Source organism: Tachyglossus aculeatus, chromosome 10 (genome assembly GCF_015852505.1).
Source record: "Tachyglossus aculeatus isolate mTacAcu1 chromosome 10, mTacAcu1.pri, whole genome shotgun sequence".
NCBI lineage: Eukaryota > Metazoa > Chordata > Mammalia > Monotremata > Tachyglossidae > Tachyglossus > Tachyglossus aculeatus.
This window is the reverse complement of record NC_052075.1, coordinates 51,183,087-51,200,559: the sequence shown is the minus strand read 5'-3', so window position 1 is coordinate 51,200,559 and position 17,473 is coordinate 51,183,087. Positions and strand designations below refer to the sequence as shown.

The window sequence follows — 17,473 nt, the reverse complement described above, 5'->3', positions numbered from 1 at the left end:
TCCCAAGCTTTTTCCACTTAGCCACGCTGCTTCCTTGAATGGCGATTCGTATCCGGTCTCTGCCGTCTGCCTCCTTCACGCCTCCATGCTTCACCTACCTCATCTGTAAAATGAGGATTTAATGCCTGTTTTCCCTCCTACTCGGATTGTGGGTCCCATGTAAGTCAAAGTGCATTTAATTATTTTTTTGATGGCATTTATTACACACTTACTATGTGCAAAGCACTGTTCTAAGCGCTGGGGAGTTTACAAGGTGATCAGGTTGTCCCACGGGGGGCTCACAGTCTTAATCCCCATTATACAGATGAGGGAACTGAGGCCCAGAGAAGTGAAGTGACTTGCCCAAAGTCACACAGCTGACAAGTGGCAGAGCTGGGATTTGAACCGATGACCTCTGACTCCAAAGCCCGGGTTAATTTAATTGGTTATCTACACCAAGTTTTAGCCCAGGGATTAGCCTATAGTAATCACTCCGGCGCTCACTATAGTGCCTGGCATATAGTAAGTGCTTAACAAATACAATAAACAAGGTACCGAATACCATTATTTATTACACTGGGGTCCCTGAGTGGATGTGCGTGTGTTGGGAAGGGTGTATATATGTTTGTACATATTTATTACTCATTTATTTATTTTACTTGTACATATCTATTCTATTTATTCTATTTTGTTAGTATGTTTGGTTTTGTTCTCTGTCTCCCCCTTTTAGACTGTGAGCCCACTGTTGGGTAGGGACTGTCTCTATATGTTGCCAATTTGTACTTCCCAAGCGCTTAGTACAGTGCTCTGCACATAGTAAGCGCTCAGTAAATACGATTGATGATTGATGATGATGACAAGTGGCGGAGCCAGGATTTGAACCGATGACCTCTGACTCCAAAGCCCGGATTAATTTAATTGGTTATCTACACCAAGTTTTAGCCCAGGGATTAGCCTATAGTAATCACTCCGGCGCTCACTATAGTGCCTGGCATATAGTAAGTGCTTAACAAATACAATAAACAAGGTACCAAATACCATTATTTGTTACACTGGGGTCCCTGAGTGGGTGTGCATGTGTTGGGAAGGGTGCATATATGTTTGTACATATTTATTACTCTATTTCTTTATTTTACTTGTACATATCTATTCTATTTATTCTATTTTGTTAGTATGTATGGTTTTGTTCTCTGTCTCCCCCTTCTAGACTGTGAGCCCACTGTTGGGTAGGGACAGTCTCTGCATGTTGCCAATTTGTACTTCCCAAGCGCTTAGTACAGTGCTCTGCACATAGTAAGCGCTCAATAAATACGATTGATGATTGATGATGATGACAAGTGGCGGAGCCAGGATTTGAACCGATGACCTCTGACTCCAAAGCCCGGGTTAATTTAATTGGTTATCTACACCAAGTTTTAGCCTAGGGATTAGCCTATAGTAATCACTCCGGCGCTCACTATAGTGCCTGGCATATAGCAAGTGCTTAACAAATACAATAAACAAGGTACCAAATACCATTATTTGTTACACTGGGGTCCCTGAGTGGATGTGCGTGTGTTGGGAAGGGTGTATATATGTTTGTACATATTTATTACTCTATTTATTTTACTTGTACATATCTATTCTATTTATTCTATTTTGTTAGTATGTTTGGTTTTGTTCTCTGTCTCCCCCTTCTAGACTGTGAGCCCACTGTTGGGTAGGGACTGTCTCTATATGTTGCCAATTTGTACTTCCCAAGCGCTTAGTACAGTGCTCTGCACATAGTAAGCGCTCAATAAATGCGATTGATGATGATGATGATGAGCCACAAAGGGGAAGAGACCTGTTCATATTACCGTCTGTCTCCCTGCTCTAGACTGTGAGTTCATTATGGTCAGGGGACAGGTCTGTTAATTCTCTTGCCCAGTACTCTCCCAAGCACTTAGTTGTGCTCTGCACCTAGTAAGCGCTCAATAAATACAATTAATTGATTACGCACAATATCCACCCAACGAATTGGTTTATTTGTCATTTAGCACCATGGGTTACCCCCACAGGGGGCTCTTGGCTGATGGAGGCCAGTCGTGAGGAGGCAGCTGTGTGGAGCTGGAAAGACTTAGTCCCTTCCTTCCATCGTCCCCACTGGAGTGTTTGGTAACGATTTCCCCACCCCACCCTCTCCAGGAGTTTCTAAAAAAGCCTCTTAGCAACCTCCCTGCCTTATAAATAGAAGGAAGGATGTGATCTGGACTGGGGCAGAGAGAGGCTCGCTGGGATCGGAGGACCAGTTTGCCAATGAATGGTCTCCGGGAGGATTTTCCACCTGGTGGAAATTTATAACGTCACTGGCCAGATGAGATACCCGTTGGAGCTGAGGACGGCGGAGGTTGGTAGGCAGGGTATCCACTTAGTGGAATCTGATGACTCCGTCGTCACTGGTCGCCGGCCGAATCGTCCACCTTGCGGAATGTGATGATGGCACCGGGTGCCCGGCCGCTTGTCCTTCAGTGGCCAGAGAGGCTATCGGAGGGGCAGAATTCAATGTTGTCATCTGTTGTTGGGCAAATTCGTCTCCTCTCCTTGCTGCCCTGGTTCCAGAGGGAGCCCAGGGAGGGAGGTGTGTATGTGTGTGCGGGGATACAGGGGCGGGGATGAGAGGATGGCGTTACGGCGGGGGGCGGTGGTGGAGGGGAATGAGAGGATGGTGTGTGTGTGCAGTGCGGAGTGGGACAAGAGGACGAGGATGATATGGGTGTGTTTGTGTGGCATGAAGGGGATGAAAGGATGGTGGGGGGGGGGGCGGGTGGGGAGAGGGCAGGGGGGTGAGAGGATGAGAGCCCAAGCATCTGAAGCCCCTGCCCCCTAGATGAAGCGTGGAGGGGGAGGGTCCGTCCTGTGTCCACCTTGGCCTCCATCTCTGCCCCTACTCCGTCCTCACGGGCACATAACCGTTGGCAGGGCCATCGTCCTCAGGGGCAGGGACAAGTTCCCTGGGCGAGATTCCTTTCTGGGCCTGGTATTCCTGGTAGAGTCGGTGCAGGAGGGCGGTGGGAATGGGCAGGATGGCCAAGACGATGAGGATGATGAGCATGGCCAGAGCCCAGGGTGGGTAGGGGAGGTCCACCTCGTGAGCCTGTGGAGAGGAGAGTTGGGAGCTGGAATAGCGTGGGCACAGGGATTAACAGAGGGGAGGGCGTGGCCTAGTGGAAAGAGCCCGGGCCTGGGAAGCAGAGGATCGGGATCCTCATCCTGGCTCCACCACCTGCCTGCCGTGTGACGAGGGCAAGCGACTCACCTCCTCTGGGCCTTGGTTTCCTCATAATAATAATAATGATGGCATTTATTAAGCTCTTAGTATGTGCAAAGCACTGTTCTAAACGCTGGGGAGGTTACAAGGTGATCAGGATGTCCCACGGGGGGCTCACAGTCTTCATCCCCATTTTACAGATGAGGTAACTGAGGACCAGAGAAGTGAAGTGACTTGCCCAAAGTCACACAGCTGACAGTTGGCGGAGCCGGGGTTTGAACCCATGACCTCTGACGCCAAAGCCCACGCTCTTTCCACTGAGCCACGCTGCTTCTCATCTGTGAAATGGGGATTCAATGCCTGTTCCCCTCCTACTTAGACTGTGAGCGCCACATGGGCCAGGGGCAGTGTCCAGTCTGTATATATACACTGTATCTATCCTAGCGCTTAATACAGTGCTTGGCACATAGTAAGCACTTAACAACCCTAAAGCACTTATGTCCATAGCGGTAATTTACTGATTTCTATTAATGACCGTCTCCCCCTCTAGACTGTCAGTTCACTGTGGGCAGGGAATGTGTTTGGGAAGCAGCATGGCACAGTGGAAAGAGCCCGGGCTTTGGAGTCAGAGGTCATGGGTTTGAATCCCAGCTCCACCACATGTCTGCTGTGTGACCTTGGGCAAGTCACTTAACTTCTCTGAGCCTCAGTTACCTCATCTGTAAAATGGGGATTAAGACTGTGAGCCCCACGTGGGACAACCTGATCGCCTTGTATCCCCCCCCAGCGCTTAGAACAGTGCTTTGCACATAGTAAGCGCTTAACAAATGCCATTATTATTATTATACTGTACTCTCCCAAGCACTTAGTACAGTGCTCTGCACACAGAAAGCGCTCAATAAATACGATTGAATGAATGAATATTGGAGGTGGCGAGCTCTCTTCCTCCCTTCAAAGCCCTACTGGAGGCCTTCCCAGACTGAGCCCCCTTTATCCTCTCCTCCTTCCCATCCCCTCCGCCCTACTTCCTTCCCCTCCCCACAGCACCTGTATATACGTTTGTACAGATTTATTACTCTATTTTACTTGTACATATTTACCATTCTATTTATTCTGTTAATGATGTGCATCTAGCTTTATCTCTATTTATTCTGATGACTTCACACCTGTCCACATGTTTTGTTGTCTGTCTCCCCCTTCTAGCCTGTGAGCCCGCTGTCGGGTAGGGACCGTCTCTAGATGTTGCCGACTTGTACTTCCCAAGCGCTTAGTCCAGTGCTCTGCACACAGTAAGCGCTCAATAAATATGATTGAATGAATGAATGAATGAATGCAGAGCACTGTACTAAGCGCTTGGGAAGTACAAATTTGCAACACATAGAGACAGTCCCTACCCAACAGTGGGCTCACAGTCTAAAAGGGGGAGACAGAGAACAGAACCAAACATACCAACAAAATAAAATAAATAGGATAGAAATGTACAAGTAAAATAAATAAATAAATAAATAAATAGAGTAATAAATATGTACAACCATATATACATATATACAGGTGCTGTGGGGAAGGGAAGGAGGTAAGACGGGAGGATGGAGAGGGGGACGAGGGGGAGAGGAAAGAAGGGGCTCAGTCTGGGAAGGCCTCCTGGAGGAGGTGAGCTCTCAGCAGGGCCTTGAAGGGAGGAAGAGAGCTAGCTTGGCGGATGGGCGGAGGGAGGGCATTCCAGGCCCGGGGGATGACATGGGCCGGAGGTCGATGGCGGGACAGGCGAGAGCGAGGTACGGTGAGGAGGTCAGCGGCGGAGGAGCGGAGGGTGCGGGCTGGGCTGGAGAAGGACAGAAGGGAGGTGAGGTAGGAGGGGGCGAGGGGATGGATGGACAGCCTGGAAGCCCAGGGTGAGGAGTTTCTGCCTGATGCGCAGATTGATTGGTAGCCACTGGAGATTTTTGAGGAGGGGAGTAATATGCCCAGAGCGTTTCTGGACAAAGATAATCCGGGCAGCAGCATGAAGTATGGATTGAAGTGGGGAGAGACCCGAGAATGAATGAATGAATGAATGAGAGAGCTCACCTTCTGGGCATCCCAGGCACGATAGGTGGGGACCTGCAGACATATCTGCACCATGCTGGCCAACAGCAGCCCGACCATGCCCACCAGCGTCACGTAGCGCCACAAAAACCGGTAGCCGGGCCAGGGCCGGTGCCCCAGCATGACCTCGATGTCCGCCAGGAACCTGCAGGGAGAAGGGAGGCAGGAAGGCAGGGTGGGCTCAGTGCTCCCCCGGGACCACAGGAAGCCGTCTCTCCTTCCCAAGAGGGCAGGGTCTCTGCCTAACTGATGCCATGTCTCTTGGCAGTGCTCTGCACATAGTAAGCACTTAACAAATGCCATCATTATTATTGGAAGAGACAGGATCTGAGCAAACGCACCATCTTTGGCCACCACCCTGCACACACACACGGGAGATCCTGGGCACTCTCTGGGACCACGAGTTCCAGCAGCCCAGGCAGTCACAATAATTGTGGTATTTGTTAAGCGCTCACTATGAGCGCTTATTAAAGAAGCAGCGTGGCTCGGTGGAAAGAGCCTGGGCTTGGGAGTCAGAGGTCGTGGGTTTGAATCCCGGCTCCACCACGTCTGCTGTGAGACCTTGGGCACGTCACAACTTCTCTGAGCCTCAGTTACCTCATCTGTAAAATGGGGATTAAGACTGTGAGCCCCATGTGGGACAACGTGATCACCTTGTATCCCCCCCCACCAGCGCTCAGAACAGTGCTTTGCACATAGTAAGCGCTTAACAAATGCCATCATTATTATTATTATTATTATCTCAGTGTCCCTCCAGCACGATGCTTGCTCATTCTGGAGACAGGATCTAGACTGATGGACACCTGGACTGATCCAATACAGCATTTCTGAGGCCTATCTGTAGGGCAAGGGCAACAGCTGCTTTTCCTTGACACCCTCCTAATGGTTTGTGGATAATTTATTTTAATGTCGGAGGTTAGCTCGTAAGTCCCTCGAGGGCAGATGCCTTTGTGCTCTATTGCCTTCTCCCGAGCGCTTGGTACAATGCTCTTGCATAGTAAATGCTTTCCACTAGTATGGCCTAGTGGAAATAGCACAGGCCCGGGAGTCTGAGGACCTGGGTTCTAATTTCTATTTGGCCCCATGCTGCTGTAGGACCTTGGGCAAGTCATTTACCTTCTCTGTGCCTCAGTCCCTTCATTTGTTCTTCCTACTTAGACTGCCCATATGGAACCTGAATATCTTGGATCTACCCCAGCACTGAGTTCAGTGCTTGGCACATAGTGAGTGCCTGACAAAAACCACAATTATTAATAAATCCATTTAATCGATTGATTGATTGATCGGTTAGGGATAGACCATCCGGCATCCCTAACTTGTCTTCTCTACTTCTACTTGGGAACTGTCCGTTCATGAATTCATACCAACTGGTTTTGGGCCTACTCTTGTTTCTTGCCGGGGGTGGGCTGGGGGCTGGGAGATAAATTCCCATGTACCACTCTCTGGGTGAAGCTGTTCACTGTAAGCCCGCTGTTGGGTCGGGACCGTCTCTATATGTTGCCAACTTGTACTTCCCAAGCGCTTAGTACAGTGCTGTGCACACAGTAAGTGCTCAACAAATACGAGTGAATGAATGAATTGAAAAAGCTGTTTTCCTGGGGCTGTTTGGAACATATCATCTCCAAGACTCAATGGGTGTCACCTCATCCTGTAACTAAGGGATCTGGCAGATTACAATTCCATGTTCATCCTGTCAAATCCCTTCATGATGTGTCTGCTTATTGTTCACGCAGCACAGTGCTCTGCACACAATAAGCGCTCAATAAATACGACCGAATGAATAATCAAGCGGTGTTAGGTTGGGCTACGGAAATCTGATTTATGCATGACTAGATCCTTCCCCAGGGGCTCATGGGAATCATAGCTCTTGGGTAGGGGGAGGCGGGGATAGTAACCTGTTACCTCCCCCAACCATCTTCTGGTCCAGTCTTCCAGGACTGGGATAAGAATCTCAGTCCTCGGAGGGTGGCGGGGGTCAGATTCCGCCAGCTGCTAAGGAAAAGCACGCAGGGGAGGGACCTATGTCCGTCTCACCGGTCGGCTCCGTAGACCCAGGCCACGGCCATGTTCTCGCAGACCACCACGGCGATGAGAGGCAAGGTGGCCGAATAGTCATCGAACATGGCCAGGAAGTAGCTGCCCGAGCCCTGGGTGAAGAGGAGGCCACCCAGGAAGCCCAGCAAACAGGCGCCAACTGCAGAAGAGGTAAGGAAAATGGGGGGGCAAGATCAGACCAAGATCTCAAAGGCTGAAGGGAGATAAAGTTTCTGGGACCAAGGAATTCTGGGAGGGCCGGTCCCTGTGGCCTCAAGGAATTCTGGACATCTGGGGCAATAGGGCTCTATTTGGCTGCCTTAGAGGAATTCTGGGATCCACAGCCCTCGCACGCTGGAGGGGTTCTGAGGGCCAAGGGGGCTGTGGGAGTTGTGGCCTCAAAGAGCACGACCCTAGGGGTCACTTGCTCACCACGTGACCTTGGGCAAGTCACCAAACTTCTCTGGGCCTCAGTTTCCTCCTCTATAAAATGGGGATGCAATACCAGTTCTCTCCCCACATTAGACCGTGAGCCCCAAGTGGGGCAGGAACTCTGCCCAACCTGTTTCTCTTGTCATTTCCCCGTTAACTTAGCGCTGGGCTCGGCCCAAGTACCACCCTCATCATTATGAGGGGGGCTCAAGGAGGCCGGGTCCCCTCTCTCCCCTCACCCCGGGGCCCCCCCGACCCCACATACTGGTGAGCAGGGTCCGGCGGGAGCGCAGCAAGTGGAAGGCGTCCTGCAGGGGGGTGAGGATGCCCTGCAAGGTGCCCAGCATGGTGCTCAGCCCCAGGTTCAGCAGCATCAGGAAGAAGAGCACTGCCCAGAACGGGGCGCCGGGGAAGAGCGTCAGAGCCTCAGTGAACACCACAAAGGCCAAGCCTGGGCCTTCCACACCCTAGGTGGGGAGGGACCCCAGGAGAAGACCCAGGAAGAGACAGGAGAGATGTACGGGGAGTCAGAAGCGCGCAAAGGAAAGACTGAGGGAAGCCCCGTCTGACTGGTCCCTCACTCCTCCCTTGCTTCCCTCCAGGTCCCCGGCCCCAGAGGACTCGGATCGCAGAAGCACCGGGGCAAGAGGCGGGGGCTGTGGGACCCTGCAGGGGATTCTGGGCATCGGAGTCATCATCAATCGTATTTATTGAGCGCTTACTATGTGCAGAGCACTGTACTAAGCGCTTGGGAAGTACAAATTGGCGTCAGAGTCAGTGCCTGAGAGATGCGGGGCTTCTGGGCAAGGGAGGTTGGGTCCCTGGAGCCACCGCTCCTGCCTCCGAGAGGCGGGGAGGGGGGGGGGGGGGGCTCTGGGGGCTTGGGTTTGGCCCTCACTTTGTTCAGCTCTTCCTCCAGGCTGCAGGAAGACATGTTGAACTGGTGGAGCTGGGCGGCCAGGTCCGGGTGCAGTGCTCGGAACCAGCGGTTGAATGTGGTGGCTGGCAGGTCCGACAGGTTGGTAGGGGGCAGAGCCTCAGAGGGCAGCAGATTCCCTGCGGTGAGCTGCACCAGAGCCTCCGCATTCCTGGGGAGGCAGAAGAGCAGACCAGAAGGGGTCGGCTGGGGCTGGCGGGCCGGGCGTCTTCCCGGACGGCATTCCGCCCAGCCCCCGACCGGGAACTTCGCTCCCGGCCCGCCTCCACCCCCCAAGCCCCCCAGCATCCTCACCGGATGGCACAGCGGCGGGTCAGGGTCATGGCTCGAAAACCCAAGACGGAGTAGACCACGAGAGTGGCCAGCAGGGACGTGGCCAAGTTGATATAGGCCACCATCCAGGCGTCGCGGGCACAGTTGTTTTCCCGGCGCGTATAGGAGGCGAAGGCCACGACGCTGCCGAAGCCCAGGCCCAGCGCGAAGAAAACCTGGGTGCCCGCCCGACGCCACACCGGGATGGACAGCAGAGCTGAGGGCTGCGGGGCGCAAGTAGACAGAGTGAGGCCGAGGTGGGAGGGGAGCAGGGGGGCCCGCCCCTCTCCTTTATGGGGTCCCAGGGGTCTCTGGGGAGCAGAGCCTGACCTGAGTTTGCAGCATGTGCTTCAGGCCGGCGGTAGCCCCGTCAAGCAGCAACCCCCGGATCAGCAGGCACAGCAGCACCAGGTAGGGGAACAGCGTGGAGAAATACAACACCTGGGAAGGGGAGCCCGAGGGCAGGCAGGGCATTCAGTGAGGTAGAAGACAGGGAGGTGGAGCAGGGGGCATCTGGGGAGTGAGGAGGGAAATGGGACACAGAGGGTCCCTGGCCATCACGGAGTCACTGGGGAGACCACGGGACAAGGTCGCCGGAGTCAACGGGAAGACCTCAGTGGAGTCAACAGGGAGACGACGGGGGGAGGTCACTAGGGTCACCGGGGAGACCACTAGGGAAGGGAAAGGTCACGGGAGTCTGGAGGAGTCGGGGCAGGGGGACAACAGGCTTCGGAGGGGTGGTGCCAGGAGAGAGGTTACCTTCCCAGAGGACTTGATCCCACGAATCATGGCCCCACAGACCAAGAACCAGGCGGCCAGGAGCGCAAGGGAGAGAGCCAGGACAAGGCCACCGCTCTCCCCGATGGAGCCAGTGACCTCCAGAGTTTTCCGGTACCAGAAATACGTAGTCGGGGAGGAGTGATCACACTCAGGCACTGTGATGGGGGGAAGCAGGAGGAGTTGGGAGGTCGGGGGAGACCCTGACCTCCTCCCTCCTCTCCATCCATCGAGAGTATTTACTGAACTCCTCCTTTAGGCAGAGCATCACTCTCCCACCCTCTCCTGCCCCTTCTTTGACTCTCCCATCTCTCTCTCTCCTCTGCATCACCTATTAACTTGCTCTTCCCCTCTCCCAGTGCCACAGCTCTTAGGTATCTATCTGTAATTTATTTGTACTGATGTCTCCCTCCCCTCCTCTAGACTGTAAGCTCGTTGTGGGCAGGGATTGTCTCTACTTGTTGAATTGTACTCTCCCAAGCACTTAGTGCAGTGCTCTGCACACAATAAGAGCTCAATAAATACGTTTGAATGAATGAATGGATCTCTACCCTTTAAAGCAGTTGATATCCAACCAGCTGGCAACCCCATGGCACTCAGGTCCTTATCTGTCATTTATTTGAATGTCTGTCTCCCCCTTTAGACTGCAAGCTCTTTGTGGGCAGGGAATGTGTCTAAACACTTAGGCAGTGTGCACAGTAAGAACTTTATTTATTTTTTTAAGGGTATTTGTTATGTGCTTACTGTGTGCCAGGCACTGTTCTAAGCACTGGGGTAGAAATAAGGGAATCAGGTTGGACACAGTCTATGTCCCACATGGGGCTCACAGTCTTAACCTCCGTTTTACAGATGAGGTAACTGAGGCAGACAGAGAAGTGAAACGACTTGCCCTGACAAGTGAGAGCCAGGATTAGAACCCAGGTCCTTCTGACTCCCAGATCTGAGTGCTTTCCACTAGCAGCGTGGCTCAGTGGAGTGAGCACATGCTGTGGAGTCAGAGATCATGGGTTCAAATCCCGGCTCCGCCAATTGCCAGCTGTGTGACTTTGGGCAAGTCACTTAACTTCTCTGTCCCTCAGTTCCCTGATCCGTAAAATGGGGATTAAGACTGTGAGCCTCCCAGGGGAAAATCTGATCACCTTGTAACCTCCCCAGCACTTAGAACAGTGCTTTTCACATAGTAAGCACTTAATAAATGCCATTATTATTATTAGTAGGCCATGCTGCTTCCCAATTTACATCATTGCTTTGATTTTCCTAGGTGCTTGGGAGAGTCAGGCCGTCTCTTGGCTGCTGGCCCTCCCTCCCCCTAGTCTCATCCCTGCCCTCTCACCGGCATTGGTGCTATTGGGTAGGAGTGGGCAGGTCTCCCAGGGCAGCGGGGCCTGGAACGAATGGCTCAGGTAAAAGAGGCTCCAGGCGAGGATCACGTTGTAGTAGAGGCCAACGAAGCCACACACCTATGGGGAGGGTGATCGTCGGGGGCGGTGAGGGGCAGGGCCAGGGAGCAGAGGCCGGAGTTGGGGCAGGGGGCGAGGGCCGCGGCGGGAGAGGGGCTCACCACACAGCTGGCATAGCCCACGCCCCCGAGGCGCGGGCTGATGCGTTTCCAGACGCCGATGCTGCCCTGCCGCAGGTCCTGGCCCGCCGCCATCTCCATGAAGAGCAGTGGGATACCAATGAAGGTCAGGAGAAGCATGTACAGAAGCAGAAAGGTGCCTAGGGGGAAGAGGGAGCTTCAGGGGCCCAGGAGTCCTGCCCCCGCCAGTCTCCAGCTCCCTCCTTCCCCATCCTACACCTGCCCTCTCCTCAGGGGATTCGGAGCCTCAGGCCCCAGGCCCCCAACCCTCCCCCATCCCCGCCAAGACCCAGGCTCCGTCGCACCCCCAACCACCTCCCCCAGCAAGGACCCAGGCGTCCAGGCCTTACCGCCTCCATTCTGATGACACAGATACGGGAACCTCCAGACATTCCCCAGCCCCACGGAGAACCCGACCTGAGCCAGGATGTACTCGGTTTTGTTGGCCCAGGCCGGGCGGGTAACGGGAGCCTTGCCCTCCTCCTCCTCCTCACCGGCCTCCCCGTTGGCGGCCTCTGGCCTCTCCTCCATCTCCATCTGGGCAACGGAAGTGTGGGGGGAGGGCGGACCCCAGTCCCAGAGGAGACGGCCGGACCCCGGCCCGGGTACACGGACCCCCTCGGGTGGCCGGGGACACCTGGAATGAGAAATCCAGAAAAAATGGAGGTTTCTAGAACTGAGCCGAGGACCGTAGATCCAAGAGGACTCGCAGACGTGGGGAACAAAGAGGGCTGGCTAGAAAAATCCAGAAGGAGACCTCCCTCTTCCCAGGCCATGGATAGAGAGAACCAGACCAAATCAAGAGTGCAGGAGGCACTTCTGTGCAGAAAGAAACAGCAGACGTAGGCCTCCTCCTGACTCAGTGTTCACATTTTTCAAGTTTTTAGGACTTTCCCCCATTTCTCAAGAATCCCCACCTCCCCATCAAACAGAAACTCCTTAAAGTCACCTCGCTGCTCTCCTTTTACAACCCAGCCCACACACTTTGCTCCTCTAACGCCAACTTACTCACTGTACCTCATCCACAACCTGACTCTGGCCTGGAATGCCCTCCCTCTTCACAGCCGACACTAGATCACTCTCCTTACTTTTAAAGCCTTATTTGAAGGCACATCTCCCCCAAGAGGCCTCCCCCAACTAAGCCCTCATTTCCTCTTCTCACACTCCCGTCACCCTTGTACTTGGATTTGGTCCCTTTATTCACCCCTCCCTCAGCCCCACGGCATTTATGTCTTATCTTGTCTTATGCTGTCGAGTCGTCTCTGACCCATAGCGACTCCATGGGTACACCTGTCCCAGAATGCCCCAACTCCATCTGCAATCGTTCTGGTAGTGTATCCATAGAGCTTATTTATTATATTATTTATTTATTTAGATTAATGCCTGCGCCCCCACCCCCACCCCCAGACTGTAAGCTCGTGGTGGGCAGGGAACGTCTCTGCCAACTCTGTTCTATTGTACTCTCCAAAGTGCTTAATACAGTGCACTCAATAAGCACTCAATAAATACGATTGATTGATTGACTTTGGGGACTTTAAAAGCCCCCAAACTGCTCCTTTAGCCTTAGCCTAGATTGCACTTTAGCTCAACTCGATTGCTTCTTGGAATTCAACCCTAGGGTATTCCATACCAATTCCTTCCAACGTTTTCTGAGGCTATAGGCCCCGTGTGTCTAATTCTCATCCTTGCTTCTGGCTTTCCTCGGGGAACCGAGGAACCCCAAACACCCCAGGGCCGGTTTGGGTCAGCCTGGCTTGTCCAGGAGCAGAGGTCAGACCCCTCCCACAGAGGCCGGACGGACCTGGGGCCGTTCCAAGACCCCCGTCTCTAGCCTGAGCCCGGAACGAAGAGGCCCAGAGGAAGTCAGGTCCCCCAAACCTCGAACGGACAGCACCTTCACGCCCACCCAAGCGCACAAGCGTGTAGGATCTCGAACCGAGCACCGAGACTTGGACAATGCTCCCTCCCCTGCCCCGGACCTGGATGCCCGCTTGCAATTTGGAACAGGACACGTTGCAGTTGGACAGATCCGTTCCCGGTTCCCTCACGAGGCGGCCTCGATGGGTCTCCTGGGGCTCCGAGGACCTGCAACAAAGTCAGGGCCGCAGGATGGGGGAGGCGGCAGGGCTGGGAAAGGGCCAGGGGTCGAGGGAGGCCCCTGAAGAGAATTTCTTCCTGACCCCCTCTGCCATCCGGACTACTGCCCCCGACCCAGTTGGTCCAGAACCCCAAGGGATGAGGGGGTCCCTGAAGAAAATTTCTTCCTGACCCCTCTGCCCAACAGTGCTTTGCACATAGTGAGCGCTTAATAAATGCCATCATGATTATTATTATTACCACCCCCCGACCCAGTTGGTCCAGAACTGCACCCCCAAGGGACGAGGGGGGTCCCTGAAGAGAAGTTCTTCCTGAGCCCTCTGCCCAATAGTGCTTTGCACATAATAAGCGCTTAATAAATGCCATCATGATTATTATTACTGCCCCCCGACCCAGTTGGTCCAGAACCGCACTCCCAAGGGACGAGGGGGGGTCCCTGAAGAGAATTTCTTCCTGACCCCTCTGCCCAACAGTGCTTTGCACATAGTAAGCACTTAATAAATGCCATCATGATTATTATTATTACCGCCCCCCGACCCATTGGGTCCAGAATGGCACCCCGCTCCCTGACGGGCCTCATCTCCCACTCCCCTCTCTAGTCCTGCCCATCAGCAGGTCCTGGGGGGTAACAGCCCCACTCGGGACGCCGGCTGGGTGCGTGTGTAGGGGAAGCTGGGGGTCCCGGACCTCTGGGTCCCAGGGGCGAGTAGGACTCATTCATTCATTCAATCGTATTTATTGAGTGCTTACTGTGTGCAGAGCACTGTACTAAGCGCTTGGAAAGTAGAAGTTGAAATCCTGGCTCCACCAGTTGTCAGCTGTGTGACTTTGCACAAGTCACTTCACTTCCAGCGCTTAGAACAATGCCCAGCGCTTAGAACAGTGCTTTGCACATAGTAAGCACTTAAAAAATACCATCATCATCATCATTCTCGGTGCCTCAGTTCCCTCATCTGTAAAATGGGGATTAAAACCGTGAGCCCCAACGTGGGACAACCTGATCACCTTGTAACCTCCCCAGTGCCGAGAACGGTGCTTTGCACCTAGTAAGCCCTTAAGAAATACCATTATTATTATTATTATTATTACAAGTTGGCAACATATAGACCCAACAGCGGGCTCAATCAATCAATCAATCGTATTGAGCGCTTACTGTGTGCAGAGCACTGTACTAAGCGCTTGGGAAGTCCAAGTTGGCAACATATAGAGACGGTCCCTACCCAACAGTGGGCTCACAGTCTAGAAGGAGGAGACAGAGAACAGAACCAAACATATTAACAAAATAAAATAAATAGAATAGATATGTACAAGTAAAATAGAGTAATAAATCCGTACAAACATATATACATATATACAGGTGCTGTGGGGAAGGGAAAGAGGTAAGGCGGTGGGGGGGATAGAGGGGGAGAGGAAGGAGGGGGCTCAGTCTGGGAAGGCCTCCTGGAGGAGGAGGCTCACAGTCTAGAAGGGGGAGACAGACAACAAAACATATTAATAAAATAAATAGAATAGTAAATATGTCCAAGTAAAATCCATAGAGTAATAAACCTGGACAAACATATATACAGGTGCTGTGGGGAGGGGAAGGAGGTAAGGCGGGGGGGATGGGGAGGAGGAGAGGACTGTGAGCCCGCTGTTGGGTAGGGACTGTCTCTATATGTTGCCAACTTGTACTTCCCAAGCGCTTAATACAGTGCTCTGCACACAGTAAGCGCTCAATAAATACGATTGATGATGATGATGATGAAAAGGGGGCTCAGTCTGGGAAGGCCTCCTGGAGGAGGAGGCTCACAGTCTAGAAGGGGGAGACAGACAACAAAACATATTAACACAATAAAATAAATAGAATAGTAAATACGTCCAAGTCAAATCCATAGAGTAATAAATCTGGACAGACATATATACAGGTGCTGTGGGGAGGGGAAGGAGGTAAGGTGGGGGGGATGGAGGGGGAGAGGAAGGAGGGGGCTCAGTCTGGGAAGGCCTCCTGGAGGAGGAGGCTCACAGTCTAGAAGGGGGAGACAGCCAACAAAACAAAACATATCAACACAATAAAATAAATAGAATAGAAAATACGTCCAAGTCAAATCCATAGAGTAACAAATCTGGACAGACATATATACAGGTGCTGTGGGGAGGGGATGGAGGTAAGGCGGGGGGGATGGAGGGGGAGAGGAAGGAGGGGGCTCAGTCTGGGAAGGTCTCCTGGAGGAGGAGGCTCACAGTCTAGAAGGGGGAGACAGCCAACAAAACATATTAACACAATAAAATAAACAGAATAGTAAATACGTCCAAGTCAAATCCATAGAGTAATAAATCTGGACAGACCTATATACAGGTGCTGTGGGGAGGGGAAGGAGGTAAGGCGGGGGGGATGGGGAGGGGGCTCAGTCTGGGGACTCCTTCTCACCCTCTTCCAGCGCAGAGTGGCCAGGGGATGCAGTGAGGTGGCCAGGGGATGCAGTGAGGTGGCCAGGGGATGCAGTGAGGTGGCCAGTTGATGCAGTGAGGTGGCCAGTTGCATCAGCCCCGAAGGGGACGTGGCTTCCAGTGGCCGGGCCCCGCCCCCTCCCTCATTAACCCGTTTTTTTCCGTTCCTAAGGGGGGGGGGGGCGCGAGAAGATGGGGAGCCAATGGAAGCGCGGCTTCCCCCGATGGGCGGGGCCAAGGGCCCAGGCGGGAGCCAATGGGAGGAGACCTTTTTTAAAAAAAGGGGGTATTTGTGATGCGCTGTCAATCAATCGTACCTATGGTGACTAGAGAAACAGCGTGGCGTTGTGGAAAGGGCCCGGGCTTGGAGGTCAGGGGTTCAAATCAATCAATCGTATTTATTGAGCGCTTACTGTGTGCAGAGCACTGGACTAAGCGCTTGGGATGTACAAGCTGGCAGCATAGACAGTCCCTACCCAACAGCGGGCTCACAGTCTAGAAGGGGGAGACAGAGAACAAAACCAAACACACTAACAAAATCAAATAGATAGGATAGATAGGTACAAGTAAAATAAATAAATAAATAGAGTAATAAATCTGTACAAACATATATACATATCTCTTTCTCCCCCTTTTAGACTGTGAGCCCACTGGTGGGCAGGGACTGTCTCTATATGTTGCCAATTTGTACTTCCCAAGCGCTTAGTACAGTGCTCTGCACACAGTAAGCGCTCAATAAATACGATTGATGATGATACATATAGACAGGTGCTGTGGGGAAGGGAAGGAGGTAAGATGGGGGGGATGGAGAGGGGGTCGAGGGGGAGAGGAAGGAAGGGGCTGAGTGTGGGAAGGCCTCCTGGAGGAGGTGAGCTCTCAGTAGGGCCTTGAAGGGAAGAAGAGAGCTAGCTTGGCGGAAGGGCAGAGGGAGGGCATTCCAGGCCCCGGGGGAATCAATCAGTCAATCAATCGATCGTATTTATTGAGCGCTTACTGTGTGCAGAGCACTGTACTAAGCGCTTGGGAAGTACAAGTTGGCAACATAGAGAGACGGTCCCTGCCCAACAGCGGGCTCACAGTCTAGAAGGGGGAGACAGAGAACAAAACCAAACATAGTAACAAAATAAAATAAATAGAATAGATATGTACAAGTAAAATAAATAGAGTAAAAAGTTGTGTGTGTTTGTATACATATACATAAAATCACTGCCCATAAGAATGCCAATAGCTAGCGTGCATGTCAATGTTGTAAATGGCTTAAAACAAACTATGAAAGGCTCATTATACAGTAAATGTTCTCCCTCCTAGTCCCATGTTTACTAATAGGGTTTTGTGAATACCAAAGAATTTAAAAGTGAAGAATTCAACAGCATACATCTCTTTATGTGGCTCTCCAGCCCAAATAACTATTCATTCTTGCAATAAAGTCTTTTCCCAAATTTTAATCCTTGGGTAAATTTCCAGTAGATTGAAGGAGACTAAACTAAGCTTTATTAGCCAGATTATTTGAGAAAAAATGTCCACACTGAATTTGGCATAACAGGAAATAAATCCATCCCTGCTCCGTCAATTGTCAGCTGGG

The 17,473-nt window shown here is 52.3% G+C and overlaps 1 protein-coding gene across 3 annotated transcripts; it reads right to left on the bottom strand.

The window, feature by feature from the left end:
- Window positions 1-2,313: 2,313 nt before the first annotated feature.
- SLC6A16 (solute carrier family 6 member 16) lies at window positions 2,314-15,958 on the bottom strand. 3 transcript variants are annotated; one of them, XM_038752606.1, is made up of 14 exons: window positions 15,872-15,958; window positions 13,344-13,449; window positions 11,715-12,001; window positions 11,347-11,504; window positions 11,119-11,245; window positions 9,768-9,943; window positions 9,339-9,449; window positions 8,991-9,232; window positions 8,658-8,847; window positions 8,025-8,226; window positions 7,328-7,487; window positions 5,276-5,438; window positions 2,865-3,094; window positions 2,402-2,481 (listed from the first exon to the last, which is right to left on the bottom strand). In XM_038752606.1, exons 3-13 carry the CDS (start codon window positions 11,899-11,901, stop codon window positions 2,885-2,887), a joined length of 1,926 nt encoding a protein of 641 aa, XP_038608534.1. In that variant the 5' UTR covers window positions 11,902-12,001; window positions 13,344-13,449; window positions 15,872-15,958; the 3' UTR covers window positions 2,402-2,481; window positions 2,865-2,884. The 3 variants fall into 3 exon arrangements, with proteins under 3 accessions (XP_038608532.1, XP_038608533.1, XP_038608534.1); XM_038752604.1 differs by having other exon boundaries at window positions 2,314-3,094; XM_038752605.1 differs by lacking the exon at window positions 13,344-13,449 and having other exon boundaries at window positions 2,314-3,094; window positions 15,872-15,905.
- Window positions 15,959-17,473: the final 1,515 nt, after the last annotated feature.

What these genes read in the sequence shown, in the direction of transcription:
- SLC6A16 (XM_038752604.1), bottom strand. Translation starts at nt 11,901, where the DNA reads ATGGAGATGGAGGAGAGGCCAGAGGCCGCCAACGGGGAGGCCGGTGAG. An exon ending in ACCCAATAGCACCAATGCCG is followed by an intron (nt 9,944 to 11,118) that starts GTGAGAGGGCAG and finishes CCCCCATCACAG; the next exon opens with TGCCTGAGTGTGATCACTCC. An exon ending in CCGCCGGACCCTGCTCACCA is followed by an intron (nt 7,488 to 8,024) that starts GTATGTGGGGTC and finishes CCTCTTCTGCAG; the next exon opens with TTGGCGCCTGTTTGCTGGGC.